This window comes from Apis mellifera, linkage group LG11 (assembly GCF_003254395.2).
Source record: "Apis mellifera strain DH4 linkage group LG11, Amel_HAv3.1, whole genome shotgun sequence".
In the NCBI taxonomy this organism is placed as follows: Eukaryota; Metazoa; Arthropoda; class Insecta; order Hymenoptera; family Apidae; genus Apis; species Apis mellifera.
In genome coordinates, this window is record NC_037648.1 from 14,045,585 (window position 1) to 14,062,462 (window position 16,878).

General features: G+C 29.8%; 4 protein-coding genes across 12 annotated transcripts; 1 reads left to right on the top strand and 3 right to left on the bottom strand.

Annotated features, from left to right (window-relative positions):
- The first annotated feature begins 16 nt into the window (after positions 1–16).
- On the top strand, positions 17–6,672 carry LOC410257 (cysteine protease ATG4D). Of its 6 annotated transcripts, none has more exons than XM_006566515.3 (7): positions 17–1,596; positions 3,747–3,771; positions 4,021–4,200; positions 4,299–4,646; positions 4,810–5,091; positions 5,199–5,599; positions 5,685–5,958. In XM_006566515.3, the coding sequence occupies exons 1-7, from the start codon at positions 1,561–1,563 to the stop codon at positions 5,868–5,870; spliced, it is 1,458 nt and encodes a 485-aa protein (XP_006566578.1). In that variant the 5' UTR covers positions 17–1,560; the 3' UTR covers positions 5,871–5,958. The 6 variants fall into 6 exon arrangements, with proteins under 6 accessions (XP_006566578.1, XP_006566579.1, XP_016770467.1 ...); XM_006566516.3 differs by having other exon boundaries at positions 4,072–4,200; XM_016914978.2 differs by lacking the exon at positions 17–1,596 and adding an exon at positions 1,889–2,199.
- Positions 6,673–7,486: 814 nt separating this feature from the next.
- LOC552511 (GTP:AMP phosphotransferase AK3, mitochondrial) lies at positions 7,487–9,680 on the bottom strand. The gene is made up of 4 exons (XM_624887.6): positions 9,310–9,680; positions 8,326–8,445; positions 8,042–8,214; positions 7,487–7,850 (listed from the first exon to the last, which is right to left on the bottom strand). Exons 1-4 carry the CDS (start codon positions 9,476–9,478, stop codon positions 7,638–7,640), a joined length of 675 nt encoding a protein of 224 aa, XP_624890.1. The 5' UTR covers positions 9,479–9,680; the 3' UTR covers positions 7,487–7,637.
- Positions 9,681–9,879: 199 nt separating this feature from the next.
- LOC410258 (selenide, water dikinase) lies at positions 9,880–13,824 on the bottom strand. Its single transcript, XM_003250818.4, has 6 exons — positions 13,237–13,824; positions 12,420–12,524; positions 11,991–12,252; positions 11,735–11,925; positions 11,395–11,639; positions 9,880–11,141 (listed from the first exon to the last, which is right to left on the bottom strand). The coding sequence occupies exons 1-6, from the start codon at positions 13,520–13,522 to the stop codon at positions 10,989–10,991; spliced, it is 1,242 nt and encodes a 413-aa protein (XP_003250866.2). The 5' UTR covers positions 13,523–13,824; the 3' UTR covers positions 9,880–10,988.
- Positions 13,825–14,637: 813 nt separating this feature from the next.
- LOC408314 lies at positions 14,638–16,660 on the bottom strand. 4 transcript variants are annotated; one of them, XM_623556.6, is made up of 5 exons: positions 16,570–16,660; positions 16,379–16,505; positions 16,039–16,234; positions 15,817–15,964; positions 14,638–15,703 (listed from the first exon to the last, which is right to left on the bottom strand). In XM_623556.6, the coding sequence occupies exons 3-5, from the start codon at positions 16,181–16,183 to the stop codon at positions 15,232–15,234; spliced, it is 765 nt and encodes a 254-aa protein (XP_623559.1). In that variant the 5' UTR covers positions 16,184–16,234; positions 16,379–16,505; positions 16,570–16,660; the 3' UTR covers positions 14,638–15,231. The 4 variants fall into 4 exon arrangements, with proteins under 4 accessions (XP_623559.1, XP_026299657.1, XP_006566587.1 ...); XM_026443872.1 differs by having other exon boundaries at positions 16,039–16,505; XM_006566524.3 differs by having other exon boundaries at positions 16,379–16,650.
- Positions 16,661–16,878: the final 218 nt, after the last annotated feature.

The following is a 16,878-nucleotide window of genomic DNA, read 5'->3' on the forward strand; positions in this document are numbered from 1 at the left end:
TAACGAATCGATGCTGTTTGCACATTTTTTAAGATTAAGGGAGAACAAAAGAGGTTATATACGATTCCGTCCTCGCTCGTGCCTTCCGGCACGTTTAAACATCCGTGTTACACGTCATACGTCGTCGAGAAAAACATCCAGAATTTATCCTTGTCCCTGGATAAACTGCGCTGGAAGGGCAATAATAATATATAATACCTTTAAACGCGGTACAAAAATACACGCAAAAGTTAAAAAGTTGCGACAACGATCACAATGCGATTTAATTAAATACGAAATCCTTCGACCGAGTCGGACTATTCCGCTTGTCCAGTTTCTGCGATGGGATTTCGTTGCAATCTTCTTAAACAATGATGCAAAGATTAGCAACGAAATTATTATTAGATTCGAAGCGAGGAGAAGGGAACGAGAGAAATAATAGTATTCTTGCGAGAAGCGAAACGGATTTCGCGTAAAAAATCTTGGAATCTTGAAAGTGAGGTTAGGTAGGTTAAAGTATAAAGAAGAGGATAATTTGATAACGTTATTTTACCTCGAAGATACATATATACATATATATATATGTATGTATTTACAGTTCCACGATTTACAGGTCGATATTAGATTTTCATTCTTGCGGAACAAATTCGCAGAGTTTCGTTTCGCCTGCCTCGTTTCCGCAAACTTTACCAATCTTTCACGGTCCCTTTACGCGAAAGCAGTTTTTCACTCTGTCTTTTGAACGCGCGTCCATAAACAGCTGCGTCAGCGTATTAATCAATCGTTCGTCCGACTCGAGCAACGAATTTCACCAGTTTGTTTTAACTTAACCGTGCAATAATTCCTACACATCAACTATTCCTTCGTGATCGCTACAATCGCTACAATATTTCGCGAACGATTTATTTTCCTTTCTCGCTTTTTCTCTACTTTGTTCGTGGCCATTCGCTAGGCAGTAATTTCTAGTTTTCTACTCACCAAGAATAATAAAAGCTTGCATTAATCGTACATGTGAAGCTTCCAGCATTTTGGCCGTATTTTCAAACTTCTTCGACGTTTGTTTTCGATAATGCAAAATAATATTTATTCTCAAAAATATTTCAAAGAGATGTAAATCTCTCGAATAATTAGAGGCACAGATCGAAAGTCAGAACTATAGAGATTCCATAATCGAAAGTCGATCTATCCATTTCGATTCGAGTTAATAATATCACGTGTTTACGTTTATACATTTCAATGTCTGGTCATTCGTCTTTGAGACAGATATATAGTCCTGATTAATTAGTCTCTTTGTTGTCTCAAAGAGAATTATCGCAATCTTCATCGATGAGCATTAATATCGATTGAGCGATTTCGAATTAAAATCATCCTGCGATTTGCACACCTCGAATCGGTACCGCGTTTCGAGTATCGACTTTCCTACCGTCGATCCTCGAGTTCGATCGATGTGCCACAAGATGGCGGATCGATCGCTAGTAAACAAGCAGTGAGTCCTCCAAACTGTCGCCCTCCTCTCTATTCACACAGTTCGTCCGATACCGTGGCGGAAAGGATCTTAAGGGAGTGAAGCGTGACTCGTTAATGTCCTTATTCAAGTTGTGCACCGTGATTACGTCGGTCCGTCGATATTCTTGCATGACCTAATTTCCGTCTCGCTACCAACACCCCCTACCCATCTCTTCTTGATCTTCTGTCATCCTCATCCCTCCTCGCGAGTTATCTAAACAAGAACGAGTTATAGTTATCGTGCAAATAATTATCTCCGCTATATATGTCCTTTTGTTGATTTTCCAGTGTTGCCTCGGCTTTTATTGATAGTATTCCTATATATGCATATATACATATATATATATATATATATATATATATATACATGTTAAGTATAAGGCGAGCCAGCTTTAGGAAGCATACTCTCATCCTTTCGCCTCACTCTTCGAATTACCCCGTGGAACTATTCCTCATCCTTTCCTTTCCCTCCTTTTTCCTCCCTTTTATGAAGATTTGCCCCGAAGCTTTCAATATATCTGCTAGAGACTATTGTTAATACAATACCGAAAGGAAAGATTATTGTCATGACAGACATCGTTCCATTTCCTTCCATCAATCTTGCTTCTACTGGGTACCGATGCCCGGCACGAGACACCGATTCATATTTTTGCAACGGCTGCGCGACAACACAATGTGAAATTTAGAACGAGCGCGAACGTGGTAATCAATGAGGTAAGCCGGGATACGTGTATCTCATTGGTTATTCCGCGACAAGACGCGCATGACAGTTTCCTCCTGTATCTATCTCTGTCATACACGCGATCGTCGCTTCTATCTCTTCCTTCCGTCCTGCTTGCTTTCTTTTTCCACCTAATTTTCTCTCTATTCCTCGCCGTTGGTCCTTTCCTACAACAAAAGTCCTAAAAGCGTTATTACACTACGATAAAAAGGTATAATGTTGCGCTCCGTTATTTCTCCATTAATCCTATTCTTTTGGCGGTTTGAATATTTTTTTCGTTCCATTTCTATCCTTAGTCAATTAAAATTCAAAAAATGTGAAAAAGAACGCATCGAGAAAAATTGTGAGATTCTTTATAATTTTAATAACGATATTACATTTTTTTCTTTCCTTTTGTTTCCTCCTTTTTTTTTCTCTTGTTTTCCAAACCTTTATAATTATAAGAAAAAGAAAATTTTAAGAGAAACAAACTTTTAATTAATAATTTGAATAAATTATTAAATGAAGCACTCTGATTTTTATTAATTTTTCTATCCAATGGAACGGTCCATATCTTTGTCGTAGGATTTTTTTTAATTCCGAGTAAAAGCGATACGTTTGTTAACCTCTCGAAAAAGGAGAGATATTAATTAACGAAATGGCAATCCACTTTTAAGAACGAACTAATATATTTTAATCATCGTAATATAAAATAATTGAACGCAAAGCGATGATAAATTATATGAATATTAATAATAAAATAATCAATTGTATATTAATCGATTGAAAATTTATTTCAAAAAAATAATTTCAATCTTTTTCTGATTTATAAAAATTTTTTGAGATAATTATCGTGTATCGATAAAAAGAAAGATTAGTTTTTACATTGTTTATTCAAATGATTTAAATGATTACTCATATGTGTATTTACTCATATGTATGATATCTGTATTTTTTTTGATAAGATATCAATTCCGAAATCAAATCTACTCAGTGCAATCTTTGTATAAGTACTGATGCACTTGTATGTGCACTTTCATAATGTTTGATTTCGCCGCCGGCGATGAACGGCGCTACTAGTGTATTCAACGGGCGCTTTAAATTTCACAACGCTCTTTGTAAACACGCGTCCTTTTCCGTTGGCGGCTTGCGTGTCTTTAAACTATTTTTGATCGTTTGCTTTGCGACGTGTTATTTGTTTCATTTATTCTCGAGTTGACTCGAATCCTTCAAGAAACAAATTATTCTTGTAGAGTGTTTTACAAAGCTGATATTTCATTTGGACGAAATGAAGCGTTAACTTGATAGTAGGCTGGTAATGGGCCTAATGTTGAGTTCGGTTCATGCATCGACTAATGCATAATCGTGTTAGATTGTTCTGTGACAATAATAACCAGTTGTTCGTATGAAATACGATAAAATTACGTTCGAATGTGATGTCAGCGTAACTATAATTGTGCGCATACAAAAATGTGATTACCTTCTTGTATTTAATTGTCAATATTTAAATGTTTTGGAGTACATGCTTTCTAAAATTTATTTGTTGGGCATGAATGGACAGGTGCAACCTTCCAGGGAGAGGTTAGGTAAGTTCGATTTAAATATCTAAATCAATCGAGTACAAAAAATTCCTAGTAATCGCTTCTTTTCTTTACCGTTTATGGTTGCGAGAAACTGATGATTCGTTTCTATTAGTCATAGTTAACAGTTTTTTTATATTTTCTTTATTCGCGATAATAAATACTTCTTCTGTTAAAAAGAAATCTGTTAAAAAGAAAAATACTTTTAGAAATTTAGATAAAACAATAATATATCAAAGATCACTTTATTCTTAGGAGGTTTTAGTAACAGTACAATAGGTCTTTTTTCTGGAATGATTACTACAGATCGTGTTCCAAACATACAACTAACTGGTACAAACAATGGATTATCTATGGACGATTCCAATGTTGTCACAGAAGTTGATAGTAAAGTCAAAACGAAATTATTATCTATGTGGAATAATGTTAAATATGGTTAGTATAAATCTATTTTATATGATTAATAAATGTAATATAAAATATATATTTGATTTTTGCATTAAAAAAATAATTTAGATTTAATTTCATTAAAGGTTGGACTATTAAGGTAGTAAAACCAAATTTTTCAAAAGAATCTCCCGTATGTTTGCTTGGTAAAATTTATCGTAAAAAACCAGAAGAATTTTTAGAAAAGGCTTCTGAAGCAGATAAAACTTTAGACACTGGAAGTGAGATATCTCTAGCAATGGATGCTATTAGTTTTGAAGATGGTATAGAAGAATTTAAAAAAGATTTTACATCGCGTCTTTGGTTAACATATAGAAGAGAATTTCCTATATTAAATGGTTCTACATTTACTACTGATTGTGGTTGGGGATGTATGTTACGTAGTGGCCAAATGATGTTGGCACAGGCATTAGTCTGCCATTTTCTTGGAAGAGGCACTTATTTCTTTTTTTACTCATAACTTATTACTCATAAATTGCAATATAATTTTTCTATGTATAATAAATATTAATTATATATATTTTACATATATTTTAGATATAGTTTATATTTTTTTACATATACATATTATTTACAAATAATATATTTTCTCTACAGAATGGCGATGGCAACCAGATCAACCAATAAAAACAGAACAACAAAAATTAGATGAATATAACCACAGATTAATAATTAAATCATTTGGAGATTTACCAGAGCGTACATCTCCATTTTCTATACATACACTTGTATCTTTGGGTGCATTGTGGGGAAAACGTGCAGGAGATTGGTATGGGCCATCCTCTGTTGCTCATCTTTTAAGCCAAGCAGTAGAGAATGCAGTAGAACGACATCCAGCATTTAATAACTTGGCTGTTTATGTTGCTCAAGATTGTGCAGGTAATATAACAGTTAAACTGTTTATACTTCAAATAAAATTTATTCAATTGAGAATTTTTCATATATTTTTCATATTAATTTAATTTTTAATATTTTGTGTTTTACAGTTTATCTGCAAGATATAGAAAATGTATGTCAAACATCCGATGGTAAATGGAAATCTTTAATACTTTTTGTACCTTTAAGACTTGGTGCTGACAAATTAAATCCTGTTTATACATCTTGCTTAACACATTTACTTACATTAGACACCTGTATTGGAGTCATCGGTGGTCGACCTCGGCATTCGCTTTATTTTATTGGTTTTCAGGAAGATAAATTAATTAATCTAGACCCACATTATTGTCAAGAAACTGTTGATGTGTTAAAAGATAATTTCTCTTTAACAAGTTTTCATTGTACTTCACCAAGAAAAATGTTAATTTCAAAAATGGATCCTAGTTGTTGTGTGGGATTTTATTTTCATAATAAAATGCAATTTACAAATTTTATGGAAATTGCTCCTTCGGTATGTATAATCATTTTTATAAACTTCATTAAATTATATTAAAAAAAATTTGGAAATCCAATTATATATATTTTTAATATTACAGTATTTGGTGCCAGAAGATGAAAAAATCGACTATCCAATGTTTTTGTTTTGTGAAGGGAGTGGGAAAGATCTCCATCAAAAAATTGAAATTGCAGAAAATATAATTCCTTCTACTACCTCTTTTACAGGTAATGGAACGTACGATGACGATCTTGACGAATGCGAAGAATTTGAATTAGTACAATGAGATATTTATCATTGAAAAAAAAAAAAGAAAAAGATATATCACGTACTTAATACATTCATGGATAGTTTTTGGAGAAGGACATTAATGATCATCATTAATCAGAATTCTCCGTTCATTCGTCCATATATGTACAAGGGTAAAAAACCAATTGATGACTTTAATAGATAGTAATGTTGTATTGTATTAGACAGTTGAATATTAATTTCTTAATATGAATTTTTGCCGCGATATGATCTTTAGATCTCAACATGTTCGTTGAACGACTGATATGAATTAATATATCGAATATTTTCTATTCGTGATAATGCGAATTTATAAATTTGAAATAAGCATTATCGTCGATACATTGTTCTGTGATCATAATTTAGTGCGGCTTTTGTATTCAAGTGTGTTGTTGCACAATTTTTTTTATCTTGTTTATTGATCTCAAGAGTTATGCTTTTAAATAATCGTTAGAATGTTAATTTAGTATATGACCTAGAATTATCGCAAGAAGATATTTATTCCTTTTCATTGATGATCGTGTCTAGAACTTGCGTAGATCGTAAGTTGACGACTTTACTATAAAGAGTAATTTTTATAAAAATTTCTTAATTCCTTACGGAAATGTTCCTGATATAACTTATTTTATAACGCAGCAATATTAGATTCCTTGCAAGATGCAATATGAATAATATTTTGTTTTGTCCTTGAGATAAAAATGTACGTATATGCAAGCATGAGTGCGCATTATACAACTCAACCGTTAACTACCTGTTGTTATGTTTAAGTTTCAAATAATTTAAATTTTTTTTTTTTCATATTTTATAATTCTAAGTTATTTATTTATTTAATATTTTTATTTTTCGGCTTTGAAAATTATATCGAACTTATACTAAGTTCCAACTGCGTTTTACATAACGTTTTATGTTATGAAAGAGAAACATTAATGTAATTAACAAGTATATATAACATTAATTAAAATATTGTTATTATTAAAAGATTGACTAAATTTTCAAATAAAAAGAAAATGTGAGCATGATATATAAGATATATTATACTCATATTAAACTCTGTACACAACTAAAAATTGTTAAAATTCTTATATCGGTACAGTTAAAAATAAATATAAAAAAAAAACGCTATGAAAATTATGTCCCAAATTTTATTTCCTATTTATAATCACGATTAATACATTTTTAAATCATTTTCAATATATAAATTCAAGAAATATTTTTATTGAATTGGCTTTGATCCCTTTATATTATATAAAGTACAATATTTTATAATTGATATCTATAAAACATAGGTAAAACATACATATAAATCATTACATTTATTGTTTTGTTAATGATTTTTGTATGATTATTTGTAAGTTCATTATTATATAAATTATAATTGACTATTGACTATATATAACTATTGACTAGGTGACTATGTAAAAAATTGAATTAAACTTATATAAAATAAGTAAAAATTATTCGTGAAAATTAATAAATTTTGTACTTTATTGATATTTGATAAAATTATTTTTTGATATTAAATTATTATATATATATATATATATTTATATATATATATATATATATATATATATATATATATATATATAAACTACAGAAAAATATATAATAAAATTTTTTTGCATAATTTGTATAAATTTATTGAATTCATCAATATTTGTGCGCAAATTAATGGAAGCATATGGTCACTATAATCTAAGTTAATTCAATTTTGAATTAATTCATTATACATTTTTACAAAATATTAATGCATCCTAACAATTTGCTATTGTAACAAAAATTTTGCGACGACTTTCTTAATATTCGGCCATATTTCATCGGTAGTATTACCTTGAAAAGTATTTAACAATCCTAAATTACTATAAAATGTTAAAATTGGTTTAGTCGCATTTGAATATTCTTGTAGTCTTTTTTCTACAATTTCGATTTTATCATCGTCCCTTTTGCTTAAAGGTTCGCCAGTCACATCATCTTTACCCTATTAAAATTAAAAATTTATCATTCAAACAAAACAGATTAAGCTTTCAAAGATAAAATCATCTGAAAAATTTGTTTAATTACTTTCGAAATCGAAAAAAGGATCTAATTTTAAAATTTTAACAAATGATATTTATCATATCGATACATTTTGATATCAGTTAAAAAAAGTTATCATCGTTATCAACTTACCGGTACTTTGGGACTGTTGAATCCAATATTATATACCCTTCCACTGGGCAAATGAACCCATCTATTTTTCACACGATTCAATATCACTTCGAAGGGAACATCCAGATAAAGAACCAAATTAATTGGATGTATTTTTTGTAGCTTTTCCGCTTGCGTTAACGTTCTTGGAAATCCTGTATCAATGCCAACTATTTATTCGAGTTTAGTTGTACACGTGTGGTTATCGCGCACATTCATAATCTAAATAAATAAAACAAAAATTTTAACTTTCATATCCTACTTACCGTCTAATAACCAATTTTGTTTCCCAACCGCTTTGATTTCTTCGTTTATCATTGAAATCATTATATCATCAGGAACGAATTTACCGGAAAGTACATAATTCGAGACTGCTTTGCCCAATTCTACATTATTAAAAAAACAGATTATGTTCTAATTATATTTGTTTACCTTTATAATTAATGGACTTTGTAACTGATAATTGATAGGTTATATTTCTCTTATCATAATAAAAAATGGTGTTTTTATATAAAAACATAAATGGTATATATTTTAATTGTATTTAATTAATTTTATATAATTAAAAAAGTTATGCATAAAAATAAAGATGATGAATAAATTAGTATATATAAATATGTGCATTGTATTTAATTAAGTCAATAAAAATCTATTAAATTGACGCGATTGAGAATGATAAAGAATATTTATATTTATATATTAGATTAATTTCCTGTACTTCAATATCTATAATTTATAATAATGAATAAAACACGGATAGAAAATTTATGCCAAATGTTGCAATCCAATTCTGAACACGAGTCCAAATACTTAAATGAATGATTATAAATAAGTAGTATGCTTTTCATTCAACCAGTTAATATGAATCAGTTTCAATCATTCAATCAGTCACGTAACTGTTAGAGGATCCAAGTAATATAAATATTATGTGTAAAATTAAACAAGGATAATTTTAATCTGATTAAGAAATATTAAAGAGAGAAACGTATTTCATATTTTATTTCATGAAATAAATCAACATTTCGATCATTGTCAAAGCAAAATGTATACATATATTATTACAAATATATCAATAATATATGTATTTAAAACCAAAAAATCGATTTTGGACAAATCTATTTTAACAAACAAATGGCATGCAAAGGTTTTCGATCAAATGATATGAAAATGATTAATTTTATTATTTTTTATTATATTTCATAAAATGATAAAAACATAAAAATATAACAAATAATTTATTTTAAACATACCAGTTTTATTATTCATATGAAGTCTTAACTTATCGCCACTTGATATATGAGTTAATTTAAATTGTTCAACAATTCTAGCTGACATGGTGCCCTTACCAGAAGCAGGGGCACCTAATATCACGGCCCTGAAAGCCGCAGCCTTGGCACACCACGTGGATAGTGCTACCATTAAATCGTCACTTTAAGAAACTCCAAAAAAATATATTAAATCTAAACGGATTCTTTTATTTTATACTTTTTCCTTCGACGAAGGTTTACACTTGAATGTAATGACAATTATAACTCTTTGATACATATTGTGATACTCTATCTATAATGTGACCTATGAACCACGATGGCGACCAGTTGCCGAATCGTTAGATAACTGATTATCCAATGAATGGAAGGGTTTAGTTTTTTTCTGCTTCGATTGTTGGCTACCTTGCAAATGTATATAGATCCGTAATATGAATTTTTCTTCATATACTTTGCATTAATGAATTATGATATCGAACACTTCTTTTATTTTAAATATATTAGAGAAAAATTAAACTTTGCTGAAAATAATTTAATGATAATAACAACATGTAATTTTTATTGACAAAGTAGCACTTTATTCATATGAAAAAGTAATACAACATTAGGGCCTGTGCTCGATTTCTTGTATTCCTTATTTTTTTTTTTTTTTTTATAATTATTTTCAAAAGCGTATGTAACGAGAAAACTAGAGAAGGCCTTTTTTTCATTTGGACATCTTACGCACTCTATGTAACAGGTAGATCAAAATTACAAATTGTGGAAATCTCGTTTAAATCTCGGCATTAAAAGCCTGTCATTGTGTACTACAAGGATAGTAATGTCTCTCTGTTTACAAATTTGCATCTATATAACTATAATTTAAATGATTTTTTCCCCATGAATTAAAGTGATGTAAAATATATTGTTAAAATCATTTTTTTCTTTTTGTATGATATTGTATATGTCCTTAAAATATATTTATAGATCTTTGTAATCACGTACTATCATTTATATGTATCTTAACATTCTTCATTAACACTAAGCACCCAAATGTCACTTGACATATTGCAAGTTTGATCAAATGTAGTTGAAGCTTAGCCTGAGCCTAGTGCTACCTGAGGCTATTACTTAGTACTTAGTATTAAGTCTTAAATCTTAAAAAAAAAAAAAAAAAAAAAAAGAAATTATATCTAAACTCTTTATATTCTTTATTTCTCTTTGCTTCCTCATATTTCTTTTTTATATCAAATTATTTCGAATAAATGTTCATAATTGTCGGGAAAGACTATTATGAACATTTTATAAATGTTTTATTATAGAGCACTGCTAACTTTCGACAAAAAAAACAACAAGAAAAAAAGAGAAACGTTACTTTCCTAAGGTGAAACTTAGGATCCAACTTCAATAAAGATAACACATAAGTATAAGTCGTTATTATTATATCTCTTTCTCAAAACCCATAGGATAGAAAATATAATCAAAATTATTACGAGTATATCAAATTTTTACCCAATGAAAAATTGAAAATTTGTTTGTCCCGTAATAATGATGCACATTAAGTGCTTTGTATCTGGTATGGTAATATTGATCTATGTAAATGCGTGTTTTCTGTGTTGCATGTGGTTTTTTTCTAAATATATGAAGGTAAATAAAAAAAATGTTTCGTCAACATCCTTAATCTTTTACCAAAGCTCTCCATCTTTTTCTTTAGCTGGCACTTCTATTACTCGTGGTTTATCAATTATTCTGGCTGTACGATTTCCTTTTTCCACAATACCAATAATCCATGCTTGATATCCTTCTTGTTTTTCAATATCTTTACAATATGCAGCAGCCTGAAATTATTTATATAAATTATAAAATTTGACTGATAACAATTAATTTATTAAAGCTTATTATTAATTTATTAAAATAATTAAAAATAAAAAAAAAATGTAAGAGAGTCGACGGCACTAATATGCTATAATAGCAAATCAGTATGGAAATCTCTATTATTCTTCCTGCCATTCTTTAGAATATATAATGGTGAATAATATATTCTACTGTATTAGCAGGATTTGACCAAAAAACAAAGGATTGATTACAAACCTGTTCCCTAGGCAGACAAATGAGTAATCCACCACTGGTTTCCGCCGAATGACCTTGCAAAAGTTGAAACATATTACCGCACGCTTTTGCTACAGCTGCCATTTTAGCAATAACAGGTAAATTATGAATAACAAAGGAAACTTCATTCTTTTGATGTTTAGCCAGATTTTGTGCGTGTCCTAAAAGGCCAAAGCCCGTTACATCTGTTGCTCCATGTGCATTATATTTATGCATTAATCTAGCCGCTATGGAATTAAAAAATAAATTATTTTATTTTTTTATCTTTCGATTTTTATAATATATAATATAATTTAATAACAAATAACACAATAACATATACCTATTCTGTTAAGCCTAGCCATGCTATCCATTGCTCTTTGATAAGCTTTCCTTACATCATCTTCACTGACTACAAGTTTGATTCTGTTCCAGCGATCTGGCTGATCTAACCATTGATGAGCATTCACAGCAACTTGAGTTCCAAGTGGTTTTGTCAGAACAAGAACATCACCTACTACTGCATTATCTGGACTATAAATAATTATTATTAACAGAGAAATAATATAATTATATATCATTTATTCTAAGATACATACACAATGTATTCATTTGGTTGACAAACAGTAGAAGCCACTCCACCTATTGTACACCAAGGATTAACAACTGTCTGACCACCTGTTACTGTTGTGCCAGCTTCCAGAGCAGAATCCTTGAATCCTCTCATAATCAAAGGAACAACAACATCTCGTTCCTTTTCAGTCATTTTTGTACTGACTCCCAATAACATCAGCATATTATCACATTCAGTAACACCCATAGCATATAGATCACTGATAACATTTGCACATGCAATTTTACCTGTAAAAGTACTCCAATAACAGTGGTCAAACAAAATGTCATAAAATAAACAAATTTTATTTTTAATAAAAAAAACTTCTAATATTTAAATTTGTGAATGTACATACATATAAAATAAGAAATACAATTGATAAAATTATATGATATTATTGAAATATTATTCTTACCCATCATATAAGGATCATCAACTAATGGATAAAAGAAATCTGTCGTTTGTACCAAACTAAGCCCTCCATGTCTCAGTGGAGTCACGGAGGAATCCATACCAATGCCTAAAATAAAAAATATAAATCGTGTTTAATGTTTATATATTCAATTAAAAAAAATAAATATATTTATAATATATATATTTTTTATATAGATATATTTTTCTCCAATATTTAAACATTTGTAAAAAATTTATTCAAATTTTTTGTGAAAAATTTATTTAAATATTGATATTTAATAATTCTAATATTATTTTTTTTGTAGATATATAATTGTTCGAATGCAAGTTGAGAACATTTGTATTTCCGGTGGCGTGGGAGAAAACAGGCGGGAGACGATAACATGGCTGCTGACATGATAGGGCTGCCTATTGCAATATTTGTGCCCTATGTTTTCTAATAAAAGTGCTTGTTTACAATTAAAATTCTCATAATAAGTACAAATATCTTATAATTATACTATATATATAACAAATAATATTTAATTATTATTATTATTAAGTAACATAAGATATGGAAAATTTTAGCCGGGAAAAATTTCCATAACTACATTGTCACAGTTTGTCATAATATAGTTCTTTTTTTTTAATAAAAAAATAATCGACAAATAATTTAAAAAATAATTTCATAACAGAAATAAGAATATTCAATCATTCATATTTGCGCAATTTGTAACAATCACAAATATGTAAAATACCGCGAAGCTAAGACGCGGTATAAAATCAAACATGTCGGCACAGGATGGCGTACACGCGCGCAATAAAAGCAATCTACTCACCGATGCGTGGAATGGCCATGTGCATAAAATGGGCATGTTCATGATCTTGTGCGCTACCATCGTCGGCCTGTAGTCCCTCGAGGAGTTTCCCAAGAACCTCCTGAGGGACTTTACACCCTCATCCTTTTAGGTCGGCGAACCGCGTAAGGCGGAAGGTCGCATCGAGATCATGTGCCACAGGATCAAATGGCCTACGCAAAGCCAAGGCGTTCGGATTTCCACCGAGCTCTAACTGAGCTACGGACAGGGCGTCTTGAGCAACCGGGGTTCCCTGTAGTTCCGCCATCTTGTTAAAACTAAACTACCGACGAACCGGGTACGCGACGTGTTTCGCGGCCCTGTACAACGACTCTCTTCCAACGGCTTCTCTGATTCTTGCGCGATATCTACAAGTAGGTTCTCACACTTGCCAGCTGCGCTCTCTGTGCTCACGTTACGTAGACACAAATCTACGAACGCCGCCGACAGACAGCCACTGGTCTTCGTAACCCTTACTACTCGTAACACGAACTCGTCGCAAACGAGAATTATACTTTGCACCGGCGTCGACTAACCGGGATCGTACTTGCTAACAAAATGGACGCGCCTCCAGCATTCACGGAATCGGAAGAACGCGCAAGGCCACCAAGAGCCCCCCCAATGTCCCTACCATGGCATTGCTGTATTCTGATTGGCCTTTTCGAATTCACGTCTGCGCACTTCTCACTTAGTTTCCAGGTACGTCCTTATAATGACATTTCACCCGTGTTTATTCACATGCCGAATTTTATCGTGTTACGAACTGATGCGACAAGTGTGCCTTCGTGACGTGTATATACTTTGCTCTTGATAAGTTCAAATCACAAGTGGAAAATTATTTTTTAAACGTGTTGGGATTATGATATCGAGTAATTGAAAAAAGAATTTAGATTAATAAGTATTAATTTTTATATCTACATAATGATTGGCAAATGTTTTCTATAAAATATTTAAAATTTTATTGCTATATCGGTCAAAAAATCTTTAAAACGCTATATTTATTTTTTAATTGATATTTGGATATTTTTAAATATGTTATTCTTCTATTATAATTGATCTTGAATTTATTGTTTAAAGTAAAACTTTTAGATTAAAATTTATAATAATAAAAATTTAGATATACGCCAATGAAAGTACAATCTGTTTTAAAATTCCTTCATATTCAATTGAAACAATGGCGGGATCTTAAAAATAAAATTATACAATAATGTTCAAAAAAATTGTTTGTATATATTTTTATTATAAAAATTAATATATACCAATATATATATATATATATACATCATCACTTTTTATTTTGATAAAAAATTATAAATACATTTTTACACATTTAAAAATAGTTAAAAAATATAATAAATTAGAACATTCACTATCTAACAAATGAAAATTTCTTATTCTATTAGTCTGTTTTCTTAAGTTACTAATTTTTTCTAATAGAATCTTTTGCAAAATAGGATTTGTGAAAGCAATTTATATGTATGGATCATGCATTCATATTATATATATAATACATCCAAATATAGGAATATTTGGAACAGGAGTTGAATTCGGCTGTTTTCGTATATTATCCGGAAATAACCGAATCTTTTGGCGCAATATATACGTTCAATTTTCATTAATTTCTTCCGTTGACTCGAAGATGCCGCGTTGTTTCGTCTCACCAATCAGCATTATTCAGTGGTTCTCAACTCTATTGAGACAATGTTTGATCAATTAATTTTTTGTTTATTTTTATTCAAAATCTTTTGCAAACTTATAAAATAACAAAAATAAATTGGAAATGGGAATATATTTCGCTATATATATATATTTTTGATAATCTATTATTATTATAATTCATAAATTATTTTTAAATATAACATTTTTCTCAAATTTTAATACATTTTATTTTGTTAAACACTTTAATTAATTTATATTATTATAATATTCTAAATTTATTTGTATTATTACAAACTTTTTGTTTATAAAAATTTTAACTTAAAATTCATCTGTTCTTTCATCTTGTTGATTTTTTACTATTGAACAAGAAATATCATTTTCGACCGACATTGCCGATTCTTTTTCGTTTAATATTTTATCAATCAAACCCAATACAGATATTTTAAAGCTTCTTTTTTCTTGGTTTGTCATCTGTTGCATATCTGGAAGTAAACTTTTAAAGAACAACAAGTCTGCATCGTTGATTGATTCGTCAAGATCTCGCCTATTGGTGAGAATACAATTATCTGAACATCTATGTGACAATAGTCTATCTTCTGCATGTCTGATCGCTTTGCTCTTCGAAAACACATACTCTTCATTTCTCGTATCTCCATCTCTTTCCGATTCCGATATCTTTTGATCGGATTTGTTTAATTTCTGATAATTAGAGGACGTATCGGAAGTGGTCTCCTCTTCATTCCAATTCTCTTGTGCGATTTGTCCTTCTTCGTTCAAACTTTCATCCGCCCTAAAAATAATAGAAAAAAAAAAAAAAAAAAACAAACAAACAAACAAACAAAGAATATAACTTCTTAACTAGTGAATTATTACTAATTTTTCTACATTTTCTACGTTAGTTACCTACGAAGTTTGCTATAAGGAAGTAAAAAATCCATGTAATCTGCCATGTAATACGGTTTTTTCGATTTTGAATTTGCCGTACTTTGATTTCTTAAATGTCTGCTGAAACTGGCACGGAGATTCTTCCATTTTTCTTTACATTCTGCGGCTATGAAGAAAATATCCGAATATTTAAATATACGATCGAATTTTCACAAAAATTTGTCTTTGAAAAATTCTTACCAGAAGCGTTTACTTCCTGCGCCACTGCTCTCCACATTTTATTTCGAACAACTTTGTTATGGTAATCATTGCAACTGAGATCATATAACGCTGGATATTTTTTAACTGTTAGCACTAAATTTATGTAATTTCTAGTTTCATCCATACTTTTTCTTTATATATACGTTATTTTTGTGATGAAATAATATTTTTTTTACTTAAAAAAAAAAAGTAACCTTTATTAAAATAAAAACATATTTAACTTTAATAAAAAATTATTTTTTCAATCAATGAGTTATTGTTTTTTTAGAAATCTACATAAATATTGTAACCATACAACTTTGAATTCATAAAATTTTACGTTTCTCAGTGTACAGTCCGCATCACGATGTCTGCGTCATTCCAAGTTCGCGAACATGCGATGTCTACAACAATTTTCAATTTATGTCACTTTCACTCGTTCTTTTTTGTACTTTAAGATTGATTTTCTGAAACACCAAACGTCAAGTAATAACTGGAATAGTATTCTGCAAGATATAGAACAATGTATACTTGTTTAGTAGATATCGTTCAATATCAGAAAATTGTCGCGTCACCAACAAAATGTCATGTCGCCTCACGTTTGTCGTATTCAGGGAAGAATAGAATATTCTTGGGCCCTAACCAAACGTCAACAATAATAAATTGCTAGTAAAATTATCCATATGATTTACACTATATCCAAATAACAAGAATATTCTATTCAAAATATTACGTAAAAAAAATAAAGTAATAACTCGCTTTAAATAAAAAAATAGAATTATTAATAATCTTTTGTAACGAGTTACGTTCATGCAGGGATATTTTTAGCGCGTTAAAATC

What these genes read in the sequence shown, in the direction of transcription:
- LOC410257 (XM_016914976.2), top strand. Translation starts at nt 3,591, where the DNA reads ATGAAATACGATAAAATTACGTTCGAATGTGATGTCAGCGTAACTATA. An exon ending in ACCTTCCAGGGAGAGGTTAG is followed by an intron (nt 3,772 to 4,020) that starts GTAAGTTCGATT and finishes CTTTATTCTTAG; the next exon opens with GAGGTTTTAGTAACAGTACA. An exon ending in TTATGGAAATTGCTCCTTCG is followed by an intron (nt 5,600 to 5,684) that starts GTATGTATAATC and finishes TTAATATTACAG; the next exon opens with TATTTGGTGCCAGAAGATGA.
- LOC552511 (XM_624887.6), bottom strand. Translation starts at nt 9,478, where the DNA reads ATGGTAGCACTATCCACGTGGTGTGCCAAGGCTGCGGCTTTCAGGGCC. An exon ending in TCATATGAATAATAAAACTG is followed by an intron (nt 8,446 to 9,309) that starts GTATGTTTAAAA and finishes TTAATAATGTAG; the next exon opens with AATTGGGCAAAGCAGTCTCG. An exon ending in TCAACAGTCCCAAAGTACCG is followed by an intron (nt 7,851 to 8,041) that starts GTAAGTTGATAA and finishes TAATTTTAATAG; the next exon opens with GGTAAAGATGATGTGACTGG.
- LOC408314 (XM_623556.6), bottom strand. Translation starts at nt 16,183, where the DNA reads ATGGATGAAACTAGAAATTACATAAATTTAGTGCTAACAGTTAAAAAA. An exon ending in GCAGGAAGTAAACGCTTCTG is followed by an intron (nt 15,965 to 16,038) that starts GTAAGAATTTTT and finishes TTTTCTTCATAG; the next exon opens with CCGCAGAATGTAAAGAAAAA. An exon ending in CCTTATAGCAAACTTCGTAG is followed by an intron (nt 15,704 to 15,816) that starts GTAACTAACGTA and finishes TATTATTTTTAG; the next exon opens with GGCGGATGAAAGTTTGAACG.